At 44.4% G+C, this 19,062-nt stretch overlaps 1 protein-coding gene across 1 annotated transcript in view; it reads right to left on the bottom strand.

Moving 5' to 3' along the window:
- LOC124545754 (protein FAM13A) overlaps positions 1 to 18,766 on the bottom strand; it is a 109,272-nt gene extending 90,506 nt beyond the window's left edge. The window contains exons 1-3 of the mRNA XM_047124696.1: positions 18,679 to 18,766; positions 2,704 to 2,828; positions 2,564 to 2,652 (exon numbers count right to left, since the gene is read on the bottom strand). Coding sequence (XP_046980652.1) covers positions 2,564 to 2,652; positions 2,704 to 2,828; positions 18,679 to 18,766 — 302 coding nt within the window. The remainder of the gene's footprint in view (positions 1 to 2,563; positions 2,653 to 2,703; positions 2,829 to 18,678) is intronic.
- Positions 18,767 to 19,062: the final 296 nt, after the last annotated feature.

The following is a 19,062-nucleotide window of genomic DNA, read 5'->3' as shown; positions in this document are numbered from 1 at the left end:
GTGTGTGTGTACGGATCCCTTTAAGAGGCCATTTTACGAGGGCTACTCAGAAAGCAATGCACCACATTTTTCCTTCAACAATTATTTATTGAACATAATGAGAACTACACACACAAAAGAATGGCTTTTTATCGACACAACCTACTTTTCCAAGTAATGTCCATCCAGTTGTATGGCTTTCCTCCAATGCGAAAAAAGGACGTGTATGCCCTGTCGGTAGCAATCCTTGTCATAGTGGCGGAGCCAGTGCTTCACTGTGTGAATCACTTCCTCATCGTCATCAAAATGTCTTCCATAAATGGCATCCTTTAATGGCCCATACAAGTAGTAGTGCGAGGAGGCTAGGTCAGGGCTGTAGGGTGGCTGGGGTAACACTGTACAATCCTGGTTTGTGATGTGTTCAACAGTCCTCAGGCTTGAGGGGCGCCGAGCATTATGGTTGTGCAGCAAAACATTTCCTGGCTTGATGTGGCACCGAAGTCGCCAGAAGAGCTGACAACATCAGCTCGCTGCGACTGTCAGGTGTGACAGCCGCCGATGGTCTCTCCGACCGCTGCAAATCGTGCAGCTCCGCCAAACCGCCTTCTCATAACCTCACCCTCCGTGCCCAGCGCATAACTGTACTTCTGTCGATAGCAGATGCTCGACAGGCTTTGCACAAGCGTTTGTGAATATTCCCCACAGTTTCTTCCTCTGCAGTGAGAAATTCAATGGCGAGGCTTTGCTTGTAACGTGTATCACTTACAGACGCCATTTTGAAACTGTCCTGGAGCTACACTATCTGTCGGAGGGTTCAAATACACACATGAAAAAAAAGTTTTGCTTGAGCTCAGTTCCGAGAGTTGCGGAAGCTGTATAGAAAATTGGAATAGAGATTAACATAAACATGACTTCTGCCCTTTTTATTGCTCATGAAAACCACACGTTGCATGTTGTACCACCATACAGCGAGACCCTCAGAGGTGGTGGCCCAGATTGTTGTACACACCGGTATCTCTAATACCCAGTAGCACGTCCTATTGCATTGATGCATGCCTGTATTCGTCATGGTATACTATCCACGAGTTCATTAAGGCACTGTTGGTTGTAGATTGTCCCACTCCTCAACGGCGATTCGCCGTAGATCCCTCAGAGTGGTTGATGGGTCACGTCGTTCGTAAACAGCCCTTTTCAATCTATCCCAGGCATGTTCGATAGGGTTCATGTCTGGAGAACATGCTGGCCGCTCTAGTCGAGCGATGTCGTTATCCTCAAGGAAGTCATTCACAAGATGTGCACGATGGGGGCGCGAATTGCCGTCCATGAAGACGAATGCCTTGTCAATATGCTGCCGATATGGTTGCACTATCGGTCGGAGGATGGCATTCAGGTATCGTACAGCCGTTTCGGCGCCTTCCATGACCACCAGTGGCGTACGTCGGCCCCACATAACGTCAGTCCAAAACAGCGGGGAACTTCCACCTTGCTACACTCGCCGGGCAGGGTGTCTAAGGCGTTCAGCCTGACCGGGTTGTCTCCAAAGACGTCTCCGACGACTGTCTAGTTGAAGGCATATGCGACACTCACCAGTGAAGAGAACGTGATGCCAATCCTGAACGGTCCACTCGGCATGTTGTTGGGCCCATCTGTACTGCGCTGCATGGTGTTGTGGTTACAAAGATAGACCTCATCATGGAAGTCGGGAGTGAAGGTGGGCATCATGCAGCCTTTTGCCCACAGTTTGAGTCGTAACACGACGTCCTGTGGCTGCACAAAAAGCATTACTCAACATGGTGGCGTTGCTGTCAGGGTTCCTCTGAGCCATAATCTTTAGGTATCGGTCATCCACTGCAGTAGTAGGCCTTGGGCGGCCTGAGCGACGCATGTCATCGACAGTTCGTGTCTCTCTGTATCTCCTCAATGTCTGAAAAACATCCCTTTGGTACACTCCGAGACGCCTGGACACTTCCCTTGTTGAGAGCCCGTCCTGACGCAAACTGACAATGCGGACGCGATCTAAGCGCGGTATTAACCGTCTAGGCCTGGTTAACTACAGACAACTCGAGGCGTGTACCTCCTTCCTGGTGGAATGACTGGGACTGATCGGCTGTCGGCGCTGCTCATGCATGGTTGTTTACATCTTTGGGCGGGTTTAGTGACATCTCTGAACAGTCAAAGGGACTGTGTGTGTGTGGTACAATATCCACAGTCAACGTCTTTCTTTAGGAGATCTGGGAACCGGGCTGATGCAAAACTTTTTTTGATGTGTGTAATACGTACGAAACGTTTCTCATTCGTAGCATTGTTTTCGGCTGAGGAAAAAAAATAATAAAAATGCGGTGCGTTAGTTTCTGGGCAACCCTCGTATGTAGACAAGCGAACTGCCAAAAACTACCCGAATAGATGGGTTGAGTGTTCAGGCGTCGCCTTCTTGAGCACATACGTCGATCTGCCCGAACGGTCAAGATCTGCGCAGGCATACGGAATGAGATGACGTACTACGTCTGCGCTGCGGAAGAGAAGGCAGAAGCGCAGTAGCACGCTAGTGGCGCAGGCGGGGCTGCGAGGCGCGCCGCCGACTGACCTGTTGTCGGTGAGGTCCCTGGCGAGCGCGGCGAGCAGCGCGGCGGCGGCCGGCTCGTGGCCCGGCTCGCCGCGGATGAGCAGCGGCGCGAGCGCGGCGGCGGGCGGCAGGTGTCGGCAGGAGGCGGCGTGCTGGCGCGCGGGGCCCGAGCCGGGCGGCGCGCACAGCCGCAGCACCAGCGCCAGCGAGCGCGCCTGCACGCCGGGCAGCGCCACCAGCGCGCCGGCGGCCGCCTCGCGCCACGCCGCGCCCTCCCCCTGCACCACTGCAACACACACCACGGCTCAGCTCACTCCTTCAGCACTGTACAACAATCCAGTTATAATCTCATTTCAATTAATTGACAAGGTCCAAAGCTGCGCTGTTGCTGCGACAAGTACTGACCGAAGGCATTCGCCTCATCGCTTTCTACACAGTTTTCAAAATAAAACTGGCCCAGAAAATATTTTATGCACCTTAAGATAGGCAACCCTTCTTACATTAAGGCCGCGTTCACACTGCCGGCCGGGCCGAGCCGAGCCTGGCCGGGCCGCCGCCCGCTTCGATATCAAACACATGGTTTTGAATTGCTGTGTTCACACTGGCGGCCGGGCCGCGCAGACTCGGCGTGAGCCTCCCGGAGCCGAGCCGGCGACATCCCGAGTGTTTAATATTGCCGGCGCGAGCCGACCGCAGGCGCGAGCCTGTGGAGCAGCGCTACAGCTTCTGCAGTACACGCATCACACGTCTCCCTTCTGCTTTCAACACAAGTGTGACTTCACACGTCTTTTATTTTAAGATGTTACCTCACATTTCACAATCAGTGAGGAAAAATTACGTTTATTATAATGATACATGCGAAATTATTTTTATTTCATTTATTTAATCTACCGTATTTACATGCATTTACAACAATAGCTTGCCAGCGATCGCGGCATTGCCGCCACTGAATAGTTCGCATTTACTTGCAAACGGAGACAGATATGAGTGTCACTGAGGGACGGAAATGTGTCCCTACCAGATGATAATGCATTGTAAAGTCATGCTGTGGCAGCTCCTTATCAGTGGAAATAGAACCACTGAGTCAAAGGGCATTATCTCAAAACTCTTCGCCTATCAATCTGTCTATCTTACAAGGTAATGAAAAGAATTCTGTGAGGTCATCAGTGGCTCCACATGATGAACCATCACCACTGCAAGCGCTGCATCATGAAGAAAAAAGAAGAAAATGTTGGAAAATTCTGAAGGAGTATTTCTGCGATTCTTTGTTGAAGGCACAGCAAGACATTACCCAAAATAACGAAGCTAATTACTTCCTAATGATTCTCAGGAGTCCCATAAACTCTCTTCCCCTCAGAGGTAAGCGTTTGTGAAATTTAAAATACAAAAGCATGGCTACAATTAATTGGATGTAGTGAATGCTGTACAAAGTTCTACTGCAAACCAAAAAGTGTGTACTAACGAATCTTACCTTATCATTATACACAATTTTTCTTCTGCTGTTATACTTCTGCGAAAATTTGTGTTCTGTTTAGAAATTTTGTCTTGAATGTTCTGCAGCATATACTGAAATGTATTATGATTCATTCTGTAATTTGAATAAAATTTTTCAGGATAGTTTTTAAGTTCTTCATATAAAGAAAAAAACTCTCCTAAATGTCTGTCGCTATTTATGGGATGAACCCATAACCTCCTAGTTCTTCTGTACTTCAAAACTCGACGAGTTACTGCAGAGTCAAAACAATACCAATAAAAGAGTGAAGACATTGTTCTACACGACAGCACAGACTAGCTAAAGGCGAGCAACTGTTGACTGCAGCTGCGTTTTCTACTGACTTGCTTGTCAGCTGTCGAAGGGTGGGGATCTTTTTAAATTTATTTATTTGGCCTCCGGCCAGCCATTTAGCCAAAGAGTGGGGATTACCTTGACAGTGCAGCGCAGCCCGCCAAGGAAGGAAAAAAAAAAAACTATGAAGAACAATGAAACGCACATCTGTGCCGATCTACAGTAGTTTCATTAACTCTCCATTATTTTTTCCGTCAAAGTAGACAACGAGACTACAGAATTGCGCTTCAGTTATCTTTTAGTTCGAAATACGAAATGTACATCATACTAATTGTAGGATGTTGATGACAAATAATTGTTTGTCTTTTCTGATGCGACGTGTAGCCAATTATAAAAGCATAGCAGATGATTGTCCAGTAGCCGAGGGAAAAATTCTTATACATTTGGATTTATCTAGAGAATGAGACCATTAAAATAATAAGAGGGACCGGCACTAGGTCTGCGCTGATCACTAGTAATTAGTTATTTTTCTGTCCTGCATTATATGACTACACTAAACCAAGCTGTAACCGCGCGAACTCTGTGGCTTGAGGACGCGGCACTGACGCCACTGAATAGCTCGCATTACTTGAGACCAGAGACAGATACCAGTATCATTATCATTTCAAAAACTTTTTGGTACTTTTAGCTACATTTCATTCCCAACAATGTATGGTCTAAAACGGATCTAACAGTAAGCTACCCGCTACATAACTTTTTCACTACAAGATTTGTAAATCAAGTGCACAACGTTGACAAATAGCATCATTTCACAATGACTGTTAAGAAATACGGAAAGATAAATGATTCAATACGAAGCTAAGATGTTGCACTACCACATGTACAAAAATCAGACTTTTTAGCCGCATACTTTCTTCAAAATCGGTTGGGAAGCGTTACGAAACTAAGAAATCACGCGAAACGAAAAGTAGACTTTTTCTTATTTCACGGCGTAAGTAAAGCTTTTAAGGAAAAAATAAGTTCATAAAACGATGTGGCGAAGTCTTATATACCGCTAAGAATTTTTAAAACATGAAAATCGGAGAAGTGGATTTTCCCCCATTTCGCCGTCCCGGCTCGGCGCGGCGCGCAATGTGAATGCACTACTCGTCGGCCTGAGCTGGCTAGGCACGAGCCGAGCCAGTATGCGTCAGCCCGGCCCGGCCCGGCCGGCAGTGTGAACGCAGCCTAACATTGTGCGGATGGAATACGTTAGGTTGCCTGTCTCAAGGGGTACGAAATATTTTTCGGGCTAGTTTTACGCGGCCTAGTCTCACTAACACAGCAATCGCTTAGGTTCGACAACGTGCAACAACTCACAAACGGTAGGTGGCAGCACCAACAGTGGAGCATATGTAAAGCGTGTCGGTGGGACGCGGAAAACAGTGAAGTAACATCTTCAACATTTGTAGTCCTGTCTTCAACTTCCGTATAATATTACGGTTATATGGATAATTTTTAATTTTTACATATGGATCGTCTGAAACCAAAACATTGCATCGAAACAAGTGTTCAGTTCATAGTGCTGTGGAATGTGCGAAAAAACCGCAAATTGGCATTCATAAAAAGCAGAACACCACCAAGAATGCAACAGGAGCGTAATATGTAGGAAATCGTTCACGCAACCTGCCACTGATGATGTCTTGCAGAAAATAAAGGCGAAACGCGTATGGCACTAAAATTGTGTTTTTTTTCCAGTTGCTGTCAGACGGTCCATAAGAAAAATTATCAATATACCGTAACAGAGAAGTAATTGTTCTAATACGGAGAGATTTATATGATGTCCAACAGCGCACGACCAATGGCTTTCGGGTTAAGGTGACAAGCATTCAGCTCGTGTTCTAATGGCTAGCGTTGCCATCTCTGGATCACGGGGTCCCCGTTTCGATTCCCGGCCGGATTTTCTCTGGCTGGGGCCTGGGTGTTTGTGTTGTCCTCGTCGTCATCCGGGAAATGTCGAGATTGGAACTTGTACGGGCGCCACGCAAACCAACATGAACATCATCATCCGCACGCATTTCGAAACGGCTGCATTTCTAAACCGTTCGCGTGTCGCTGTGGCTAAAGTACATAGCGCATGTAAAAATGGTACTATCCAAAACTGGTACTGAGGTAACTGTGCTGCACCACAGGCCATAAATGACAGAGGTGAAAGACGGTTGTGGAGATGTGTACGGACGGACAGAAGAGCAAGTGTTCAGCAACTGACCACCCCGGTGAACCAAGCGCCTACCAACAGCGTCTCCTCAACGAGCATTTAGTGAACGTTGCTGCATCTGGGCCTACGCAACAGACGCCTGGGGCCCTATTCTGTATCGTTCATACCGATCGGTGTAGTAGGTTAGTCTCGGTAGTGACGTCATTTTCGGTTCTTTATCGAAATATCCTATTCAGTAAGCTTCTGAGACTTGTTACAGAACGGCCCTGCCACCGATTTTACGACAATTGTACCGAGAGGTTTTGGATTCCGATCTGGCCCTGTCGATCGGTGAGCTATAATTTGTTATTTTAAACATATTTAGCGATTTTAGCTTTGGATTTAGTGACTCTGTTACTGAAGAATCACCAGATGATGCATCCAGTTGGAAGGTGAGTTCGTAATAGACTATTTTCCTTTGTTAGAAATATGGTTAGGTTAGGTTGTTACTGTGAACGATTACATAAAAAAACCGTTTTCGGTCAATATTCTCTCAAAATACGTGTTATTTTTATGCAAATAAGAGTTTAAAGATCATTAAACATCAAGACATCGGCTCTGCTGACGTATATTACATGAGTGTGAACTGACGTTGCTAGTGACTTTGTGTACATTTTCCCATAAATAGGTTAGTTAGTAATTATCGAAACGTGTTTACAACTTTCAAGTAACAATGGAAAGCAATTATGTGAAGCCTGATATTGGAAACCTTCCAAACTATCACGCATTTATGACTTACAGAGCACCGTTTGGCAACGAAGTCAGCCTACGTTCCTCTACATAATACCATAACAAATGAACACTGCGTGTCTGTTTGGCGTGCCCAAGTGGTTAGCGCGCGGGCGATACCAAAGACGGGTTCGCGCATGGGTGGACGTAAGAAATTTTTTTTTTTTTTTGCTCTTCATATATGCAACACGTTCTGAGACATTGTTACTCGTGTAAGTTAAGATTTTTCTGCAATATTCGTTCTTACTTACATGTAAGAGCGCACTTCTTCAGTAACGATTTCGCGATTTCTGTGTGTTTAAAATACGAAATTGTTGGAGATGAAATTGCTGTGAGTGAAACAACCGAGAGTGACCTTTATATTTTTTTCTTGTCAGAAATAATTCACCATTTTTTCCGAATATGTAGCGATTTCCGAGTATGCGATTAGACAGGAATCTAAGAGCACAACTTAAATTACTGGGAATGTAACTAGCAGAAGTCATCTTCATAATCTTGCTTGCCACAAGTATTTATCCGCGATCGAATCCTCAACCACAGTAGACAGAGATGAAAGATCTCTGCTGTAATATTTTTAGACTGTAGCACCATATACGAAACATTTTCATTCATGAGATGCATGTTACAAACTTCGGCGAACTGCAGGAGCTCTCGAAATGCGTTTTTTTTTTTTTTTTTTTTTTTCAATTATGTTTTTAAGACCCATATCGTTGACGCATCATATAGGGACGTGGGCTACTTAATCATTTGGATCTCTAGGAGCGTGTTATAACCACATTCTGTTTATCTTCTTATTCTTTGAACCTCTCAGAATCAGTTTTTCGGATGTTTTTATAGATGTATTAGTACAATGTGGTACTACACGCTAGCCGGCCGCGGTGGCCTAGCGGTTCTAGGCGCTCAGTCCGGAACCGCGCGACTGAGACGGTCGCAGGTTCGAATCCTGCCTCGGGCATGGATGTGTGTGATGTCCTTAGGTTAGTTAGGTTCAAGTAGTTCTAAGTTCTACGGGACTGATGACCACAGAAGTTAAGTCCCATAGTGCTCAGAGCCATTTGAACCATTTTACTACACGCTATTTCTAACTCATTTTCCGAAACGTAAACTCCAAAACATGTCAGTGTGAATGAAAATAAGAGGACATGCGGCATTTACAACAATCTGCAGAATACTGTCAAATACGCTATCGTTATTATGCATGCATGGAAACATGCGGTCAGAGAAACTGTAAAAATTTTTATGCATTTCAGCTGAGAATCATGGAAATGGATATACTGTGCCTGTTAAGGAGGAGGCAAGGGCGATGAAGGCGGGCACGTCAGCTCGATGGAATGCGGCGTCATGCATTATGGCAACGTAAACGAGATTTTCGGTACTTGAAAGAATAGCGCGCCTGTGTCGTCTGCTAGCCGCTTTGTGTTCGTGGCGCTGTGCGCGCTGCAGTGCGCATGCGCGGTTCTGCGGCCGCTTGCTTTTGATTGGCTTGCGCGACACGAACCGACAACAGCGCTTCGGTTCTTTAGACCCGAACGTTATCGCTACCGAAGTGCATACTGAATAACTCAAGGACTCTAATTCGAGTACTAGACCGTTCGGTGTACCGAAACGATCGGCACAATGGCAGAAAGATACGGAATAGGCACCCTGGCTCATGCACCCGAGTTGACTGTTGTTCACTGGCAACGAAGGCTGCAATTTGAACGTCAATACCGCAACTGGACGTCCAGTGAATGGCGACAGGTGGTCTTTTCAGATGACACATGGTCATTGGCGTGTATAGCGTGAAACATCTGGAAGCAAACAGCATGCAACATTTGTCGAAAGGGACCTCTGTGCGCCTTATGGTCTGGGGAATGTTTTCGTGGCATTCCCTCAGTGATGTCGTCAATCCCGGATGCACAATGGACAAGTGAGCATTTATTCTCAGGGACCACGTCCACCCCAACACACAATCTGCTTTTTCTTCAGCACGATAGCATCTACCGGCACGACAAATCAACGTGTCATACAGATCACAGTTTTGATGCGGGGTTGAAGAGCACGGCGATGGCGTTACCGTACTCCCCTGATCATCAAACTTACCGGATTTAAAACCAATGGAGAATCTTTGGGACCACCTTGACTGGGCTGTATGTGCCGTGGATCGTCAACCGAGAAACCCAGCACAGCTGACTACGGCACTGGAGTCGGCGTGCTTCCACATCTTTGTTGGTACCTTCCAGAACCTCAACGACACTCTTCCTGGTTATTCATGTTTCCGATAGATGGGTACATTAATGTAACTGGGCAGTGTACTTTGTACTTCCTGTACATCTACATTCCTACTATGCAAACCACTGCGAAGTGCATGGCAGAACGCACGCCCCACTGAACAAATTACTACCACTTCCCGTTTCATCCACATATGAATCACGGGAAGAATGACTGTTTAGACTCCTCTGTGCGCTCTGAACTTAATCTAATATCCTTCTCGCAAATCCTACGGAAGTTACATGTAGGGAGTTGTAGTGTATTCCCTAGAGATTCACAGGAAAATTTGCGCCTATCATCTAGCGTCTGCCAGTTCAGTTCCTTCAGCACCTCTGTGATGCCCTTCTGTTGGCCGTACCAACATCTGACTGTGCCTGCTGTTCTTTATAGTACACGTTCACTATCCTCTGTAAATCCTATTTGGTAAACATCCCACAAATAGACGGTATTCCATGTTGGCTCACATGAATGATTATTAAAATGACGGATTGCATTTCTGCAGAATTCTATCAATGAGCCGAAGTCTGCCGTCTGTTTTACTTAGGACTGTAGCCGTTACATTCCGTATGCACAAATTGTTACACCAAGGTATTTGTGTGAGTTGTCGGGTACCAACCGTGATTCACGGATGATGTAATTTTGCAAAGTATAATAGTTTACTTTACTAAACACTGAAACGAATCTGCCCGTCCTTGCTCCACTTCGAATTCTTATTAACATGTTACTGGACATTCGTGTACTGATTTCCGGACAGTACTTCATTATGCACAAGTGCATCATCTACAAAAAGTCTGTGGTTATTATTAACATTATCAATCAGGTCATTAATATACAGCATGTACAGTACGGATTCAAACACATTTCCCTGCATCACACCAGAAGTTACTTCCACTTCTGTCAATGACTCTCCATCCACGATGCTGTGCTTCCTGCAAAAATTTCGCTTCATACCCCATCTGAGCATACTTTCGATGATAATTGTACGTGTGGTACTAAGTCACATTCTCTTCGCACGTCAAGAAATACTGCCTTTACCTAACAGCATCTATCTATGACTTTCAGAATGTCAAGTGCAGGGGTAGGACGTCAAATGGAACGACTTGGAGCAGGAAAGGCACCACAGGACATTTGAATTTCTACTATCTATACTTTTACAAATAAATTCATAAAACTTTGTCAACATGACCACCAAGGATTCAGGATTCACACTAACAGCAGTGAAAGTTCAAAAACACAACAAAATAATTTTTCCCAAGTGAAATTTCATCATTTTTCTCAATTACTATAGGCTGCATTTGTTGCTCTAGGTATACTTTTCTTCACAACGAAGAGAGATTCATGAATTTTGCACTGCTTATCAAACACAAACTCCTTGGCGCAAAACTCTATAATTTTCCAGATCTATTAAAAACTGTGGTAAAAATTGAGATAATTAATTATAAAATTTGATTTTTTTCTAAACATGAAGTTTAAACTGTAACACCTCATTCATTTTTTCATAAATTAAATAAATTCTAGAGTTTCATAAATCTGTAAGTATGGTTTGTATGCTGTGCAAAATTCGTCGAAGAATCTCTATATAGCCTACAAAAATGAAGTAAGAAAAATGTTTAATTCCCCTTGGTATATACCCTTGTAGTGCCTTTATTCTCGTCCAATATCTTTTTTTTTTTAATTTTAATTTGGGCCGGAGAAACTTTTTTAGTGAAAAGAAGGTGTAATTCTCGCGTCAGGAAGAGCTACATCCCTGAGAACTGGCAACCAAACTGCTTTGTTCACAGTCGTATCTCAACAATTAACTGACACTAATTAAGCGAATGAAGTTCAGTCCTGCACTACTTTGCAATGGTGTGCTTAACGAAAACGAACAGTGAAGTGGTTGTGGTAACGGATGGTATTGCATAGCTTAGTGGATGATTTGATAAAGAGCTTAGTGTTCGAAACTAATCATGAATGAAGAAAATTAGTACTGCAACTGCGACGGCTATTTGCAGTTTATTGCATAATTTGGTACATGACATTTTTAGTCTCTCATTGGTCTATTGGTGGTGGGGCGCATTTGGTCCTCCTTGCTGTCAAATGGAAACTACACTGCGTGACAAAAAAGTTAAGCGCCCAGGCGGGGAGAAACTCTCTGAAGCAAACTTCCACTGTTGTAAATGACTCTTCATACGAGATCTATTCAAAAATTCCGGAACATTCGTAATTTTGCGCCAATGGTGTGTTGGAGCGAAATGTGGTTGGCATCCCTGCACGCGCCTGTGTTTATTGTGTAACTGCGGAAGTTTCATTGTTGTAGGTCTGTTAGTTATTGTTCAGTGCTGTATTGAGTAGAACGTTGTGTCGCACAGTTTGCGAATTTCGAGATGGCAGAGTTACAGGAGCAACGCATCTGCATTAAATTTTGAGCGAAACTCAAGTAAAACTTTACAGAGATGCCAAATGATGCAGGAAGCCTAAGGTGATGAGAGCTTCAGCCCTACTCGGTCTTACGAATGGTTCACACGGTTTAAAATTGGCCGGATGGAATTTAAAGACGACCTTCGTCCAGGACGCCCGTCGACGTCTACGCGACGTCGCAAAAGTGAGGAACATCAACTAAATTGTGCATGCCAATCGAAGACAAGAGTGTCCAAGAGATTTCAGAAGAATGTATCATTTCAGTTAGATCATGTCATGAAATCCTGGCATAGCATCTTGGAATGCATCGTTTTGCCGCCAAGTTCGTCCCACGGCTCGTGAATCAAGACCAGAAAGGCCTTCGCCTCGCAATCTGTGAAGAGCTTTTTGATCGCGCAAAACAGGACGTGATGTTCCTTAAGAGAATAGTAACTGGTGGTGAGACAGGAGTGTACGGTTATGATAAGACCATGGTTTAGTCTTCACAATGTGCTGGGAAAGGTTCTCTAAGGCCAAAGAAGCTAGTCAGGTCAGGTCACGTCAGATGTCAAAGTCATGCTGACAGTTTCCTTTGACTTTGAAGGGTTAGTTCGTCATGAATTCGTGCCACAGAGACAAACAGTAAATCGATGGTACTATCGGGACGTGTTGCGACGCCTGTGAGAAAGTATGAGAAGGAAACAGCCTGAACTGTGGCGAGACAATTTGTGGCTCTTGCATCACGACAACGCACTCGCACATTCACCCTTGCTGGTGCGTGACTATTGCACTAACAAGGAATAATTGTGTTGCCTCATCCTCCGTAGTTTCCAGACATGGCCCCTGCGGACTTTTTTTTTTATTTCCAAAGTCGAAAACCCTGCAACGATAAATGAAATAAAAGAAAATTCGCAGACGGCGCTTCGCGCAGTTCAACAAAGGAGACGTACAAAGACTGCTTCCGGGCGTGGAAATGGCGTTGGGAGCTGTGTGGAGGAGAATATTTCGAAGGAGACCATGCACAATAAGTAAAAGGTAAGCGTTGAAAAATGTTGTGGGCAAAGTTCCGGAATTTTTTAAGCAGACCTCGTATCCAGAATACAGTCACTGAGATGGAGTTGGCGTCCAGTTGGTCTCATAGATATTTTATTGGGGACAGACCTGAGGATCTTTGTGGCCACGGGAGCACTTGAACGTCATGCAGACAGTTCACAGAGACTCATGCCATGTGTGGAAGAACTCTGACGTGAAAAAAAAAATGACACCATGATACCATCTCAAGAGAGGTAACACACGAGGACGCCAAGATGTCCATGACGTACCGTTCCGTGACCTGATGTTATACCGGATCGCCCTCACAAAATGATGCCACGAGTACCACCGCTGTGTTTGTCCAAAACACTGGAAGAATGAGATCTCACCCGAAGTCGCCGGCATACCTGCCGTCGATCGTTTTCCGGGGTAGTACAGAACCGCAATGCATCACTGAACACGATGGAGCACCATTCATCAGAAGGCCACGTTTCCCAGTTACGGCACCACTTCAAACGCGGACGTTTGGGATGTGGTGGTAACGGCAGCCTATGCAGGCGGGCAGCAGTTTCCTAATACGGCTGCTATCAGTCCTCGATCAGCAGTCTGGGATCACAAACGATGTTGCAGGGAGCCCATTACTTGTTTTCAAATGGCAGGGTTGCGGTGTGCCTGGTGCACAATACGGCTATCACTCCCTCTCGTGGTGAGACGTGGTCCTGCGGAACCTTTACGACGAATACGCCTGTCCTTATGTTCCCATGAAGTATGACATCGGGTCACTGTTACATCCGAATGCCCCACAAATCTGGATATTGCACTATTCGACCATCGGGCCAAATGGGGACCCGCGATGAGAGCCTCCAATTCTCTTGTCACATGCTGCTAATGCTGTATCACAAGTGTCCACATCTACGTCTCTTTTACTATGACAGCTTTACATATGACACTATTCACGCCACTTACATAGCGTACTAGTGCCTGGTAACATCGCTGAACATGAGCTATACTAATGCACTCCGGGTGTCATACAACCTTCCTCAAAGAATTGCAACTCTCATCATCTACATACCTGCCCATAGTGTGTACGTGTGCGAAGTTAAAGCTGACATCCGACCAAATCTTGTGAATGCTTCACTCTTCTTGTGAGGCAGTGTAATTGAAATCGGAGTATAGGTACTTTTCGTAGTACACGAGGGGTTCTGGAAAGTAGCTTCCGTTTCAATGTAGCGTGGGAGGTAAGTTTGACAGAATTCAAGCGACTAGAATGCGGCAGAGAATTGGGCGTGCACTGTGACAGAAGATGCCGTTCTAAAAACATTTTCATGAGTACTGACTTGAAGGGGCTCGAGCGATGTAAAAATATTAAAGCGCTTCACCTATTCAGTGCACTACGATAACTCTCCATTTGTGTGAATATGTCATTATTATCTACAGTATTAATTTTTTTAATACTGGTTCTATGCATAGAACTATTCGAATGCGTTTTCTCGTCACGATATACGTTTCATTTTATTGATTTAAAACAGTGCCATGTTAGAGTTTTGCCGTTCATTTCTTGTGTACAATGTAAATAAGATGTTTGCTCCCTAGTTTCACTTGACTTTTCCGCTTTGACGCTAATGCTATAAAACAAACAATTTAGACAAACTGAGAGACAGTAAACGGCAGACAATGATGCACAACGAGGCTGACAATGAAGTTTGCTAGTAAAGCTATAATTTTCGGTCGGTCTCTGACACAGAACACGAGCAGCTGCAAGCATACTTCTCGGCTGCCTACTGCATACAGATTCACTGAGTACAGCAGTGTGCTTAGAGCTGCGACAGTGAGAAGCTTCATGTTCGTCTGTTAACAGCCAATCAGAATTAAGCTGCAACTGAAAAGTCCGCCGAAAGTAAAACCCGCTTTGTGGCAAGGAACCACCTAGCCGTCTACCTCAACCGTGAAAGTACTGCTGTGTATGGACAGTGTGTTGAGTGAAAGGTTTGTGTGTCAGTACTGCCGTACAAGGGTGGACGGACGAATACTCATGGCCATGGCAGAAGTGACTGACTGTCAATACACAGCAATTAACTGGTACATTAAACACACGAAACTGGCGTTTCACAATACGTCAACCGTTGGGCAAATATCTGCAGATTTCTCAGAGTGTTTGCGTGTTGTTATCGAGAAACATGCCAACCATTCTTCAAAGACATAATTGATTGACTGCGAAGCCTATATATTTTCAAAAATGTAAATTCCTCTAAATTCGCGATATCGATAAGTCGGTCGTGGTCTCTCGAGGAGAGAAGAAATCAGGTCCAGCGGGATTAGAACACTGAGTGTTATCGCCAATTCCCGCTTTCACAAAAGAACTTTTCATCTTTTTGGTGTAGTCATGGGTGACTTGACGGCGGTACTTTTACTGCATTAATAGCTAATGGTTAACTGTGACTTTCACAGTCGATTGTACGCTGACTTTGCAGATGTTTTACGTTACACAAGGGAGCTAAAAGTTAACAGGGGTGAGCTGTTCGAATAAAACGAGAGTCATTCAAGTAGGAATAAACAATACTGTTTCCTTTGAAGATTAAGAGATCGAGTTTGGCGTTATACACTGTATCCTTGACCATCTATCTTGATACTTTTCTCTTCGCTAGTTAACGTCAGTTACGTTGCAGGCATCTAGTTTAACTTTTCATGGGACTATTATATGTACATGAAGTCCAGTAGTCGAATCTTAGAATTTATCTGAATGCAATCGCACTGCTGCAGTCGTCAGTCCTGACGGAGTTGTGATTTGTAAGCCTTGACTCGCGATATGAGACAGGGACCCTTCATCAAAACAACTTAGCCAATACAGAGGTGCAGAGAACTGACTCACTTCCGCCGACTAACAATAAAAAAAGAAAACAAAACAAAAAGTTACCCGAAGGTAGGATCGAACCTGGACCGCCCGTGTGGCAAGCGAGCCCACTGAAGGCAAAGCCATTTCCTGTACTGCTACAACCTTTAAACTGACCGTTATATGAGCTGCGCGTAGAACTAAGAAGTCTCATCCAGAAGGGAGTTTCCCAGAACGTAGGGTGCCCTTGCAAGAATTGTGTTGCAGATGACTTGAGTAGAATGCTCTCGCGAAGTACTTCGAAGAAATACGCCTCGATATATTTTTTTCTCATTACTTCTAACTTGCGTCTGAATAGTTAAAATCAAAAGATCCAAAATCTCAAAGTGTCATAGGGGAATTCTGCATAGCAAAAATTTTCAAGAGTTTTGCGAATATAAAAAGTTTGAGGCAGTTGGGGGCCTGTCTGCAATACACGTTATTTAAAACTCAATAATTGGAACAAACTCTTAACATTTTATTTTATTTATTCGTGTCAGGAGCATTTACAGTGTATAAAATAATGTACAATATTTACGTGTCGTGTGTGTATATATATTTACAAGACAATTATTTACACTTTTGTCGCCCAGAAATTAGTGACCTCTATTGCATCTGGCGTTGCATGTAGCAGGTCTTCTGTTGCGCATGTTGCTGGACATTGGGTACACTGGAGCAGGTGGAAGGTCTCCTGCGTTGCTCCACACTCACAGAGAGACGGCTCCTCTAGGAAACCCGATTTAGTCAGATTGCTCTTACATTTCGTGACACCCGAGCGTAATCTGTTGAGGGATCTCCGCGTACTCCAATTCTCTGTATAGCCGGTTGGTAGTCTTTCGCTTGGTGTAATCCATCCTACAGTACTGGTAAGCCTTCCACGCCATAGTTCGGTTCGGCATTGCTGTGGTGCCCCAACTACAGCCTCGGTAGATCTGAGGAAGCACTTTCTGGATTTTAGTCGTGGATTTGCTGGTTGATAGCCATATAGGGGGGGGGGGGGTGCAATTCCCACGAGGCTGTACAGTTTATCCAGAGGAGTAGGCTTCAGGCACCCGGTGATGATACGACAAGTATCATTAAGAGCGACATCTACTGTTTTGGCATGGCAAGAATTAACAGAAAGGCAGGCAGTAATTTACGGAAAATCATCTAGTAAAACTGAAGTGATATTCGGCGTTCCCTAGGGATGTGTTATAGGCCCTCTGTTGTTCCTAATCTGCATTAACGATGTAGGGGACAATCTGAGCAGCCCTTTTAGACTGTTTGCAGATGATGATATCATTTAGAGTCTAGTGAATGTCATCAGAAGATCAAAACTAATTGCAAAATGACTTAGACTCGATGTGTATGGTACGAAAAGTAGCAGTTGTCTCTCACTAAGCAAAAGGGTGAGGTCACCCACATGAGTACTAAAAGGAAACCGTTAAATTTCGGTTAAGTGATGAATCACACAAATGTAAAGGCTGTTAGTTCGACTAAATACTAGTATTACGAATTACGAACAACTGCAGTTGAAACGACCACATAAATAATGTTGTGTGGGGTAGGCAAACCAAAGACTTCGTTGTATTGACAGAACGCTTAGAGGACACAACAGGTCTACTAGAGAGAGTACCTATACTGCGCTTGTCTATCCTTTGCTTGAGTGATGCTACGCTGTATGGTACCCTTACCAGATAGAACTGACGGAGGACTTCGAAAAAATTCAAAGCATGCCGGCTCGTTTAGTATTATAGCGAAATGGGGCAGAGAGTGTCACGGATATGATAATGTGAAAATATTTTATTGTCGGCAACCTACACAGGGAAAAATGATCATCATAATAAAATAACTGAAATCAGGGCTCATACAGGAAACTTTAAGTGTTCATTCTTCCCAAGCGCTGTTAGAGTGGAACGGTAGAGAAATAGACTGCACGTGTTTCGAAGAACCCTCTGCCAGGCACTTAAGTGCGAAGTGCAGAGCAGTCATATAGATGTAGATGAAGTGAACTTGAGAAAGTTATGCTTCACGTATCACCACGGGCGAACAACGTGAAAAGTGAACTTCAAGCTGAAACTACTACTTCCGTTATCAGCTACTGTACTCGACAACAGGCAGTTACATCGTGGTACGTCAGGCTCGTTTGCGACAAGATGGCGGAAAACAGCAAAGCAGAAAAAGCGCTGAGCGTGGAACTCGTTCCGCACGGTTTGAACAGCAACTGGTCAATCGTTCAGTTGTGAAACAAAAGCACTATCTCTTCCACAACTTGAGGCACGGTCAGAGCGAAAAGGCGACATCACGTGCGAATTCTACTGGAGTACACCGCGGGTCACTGTGGCGAAAAGCCAGTCTTACCTGAGGAACCTGCCTCGGATGAGATTCTGCGAAATTTACTGAGATTATACGTGTTATCGTGCTTTTGCATACAATCGATGTTCGAAGGTTAACGATGTTAATTATGGAAAGACAAGCAACTAAAGAAACGAAGCCGCGTAACAGATAATTATGAATAGCAGACTGAAAGCGTTATGAATAAGTTATTTGGAGAGAGGCTAAATATTTGCTTGAAACAAATATGTGACGGAAAGCATATGAGTCATATGTCCCAGATATTTCGAAAAAAAAATCAAGTATCTTTGTTTTACTTTCTTCCCTAATTTCTCATTGAATTTCACTGGAATTTCAATGAAGTGCTTAAAACACCGTTACGTTAATAGGACCATATACCGAACAGTGAGGAAAAAAGACCTGTACCACCACCACCACCACCACCATCATCATCACTGTCGTCGTCGTCGTCACCATCATCATCATGACAGTTGGTCCATCTTATTGGATGGGTCAGCAAACGACACTTCTTCACCAATTACGATTCTTAAACTGCTCTCCATCTTCGATCGCGTCCCAGGTATGCCCTCTGCTCGATGTCAGCATCCACTGAGGCTTGGTCTTCCTCATGGTCTTTTAAATCGCCCACTACTCTTGCTGGCCTGTTGGAATTAATGTGTCAGTGTCACATGTCCGTAACATATCACATGCTGTAAGGTTCTTTTGTCTAGATGTCTGACAACTTGAGCCTTTTTTCGCATTTCCACATTTTGTATTCTATCCCTCAGTGTTTTTCCGACTAAGCTACGAACAAACTTCATCTTAAATGCTTGAATTTTGCTGATATCTTTCCTTTTCATGGTACGTGTTTCGCAACCATAATTACGTCAAATGGGAAAATATTAGGTTTCACAACTGACTCTTTA

This window comes from Schistocerca americana, chromosome 8 (assembly GCF_021461395.2).
Source record: "Schistocerca americana isolate TAMUIC-IGC-003095 chromosome 8, iqSchAmer2.1, whole genome shotgun sequence".
NCBI classification, from domain to species: domain Eukaryota; kingdom Metazoa; phylum Arthropoda; class Insecta; order Orthoptera; family Acrididae; genus Schistocerca; species Schistocerca americana.
The sequence above is the reverse complement of the archived record's forward strand: the minus strand, read 5'-3'. Positions and strand labels throughout refer to the sequence as shown.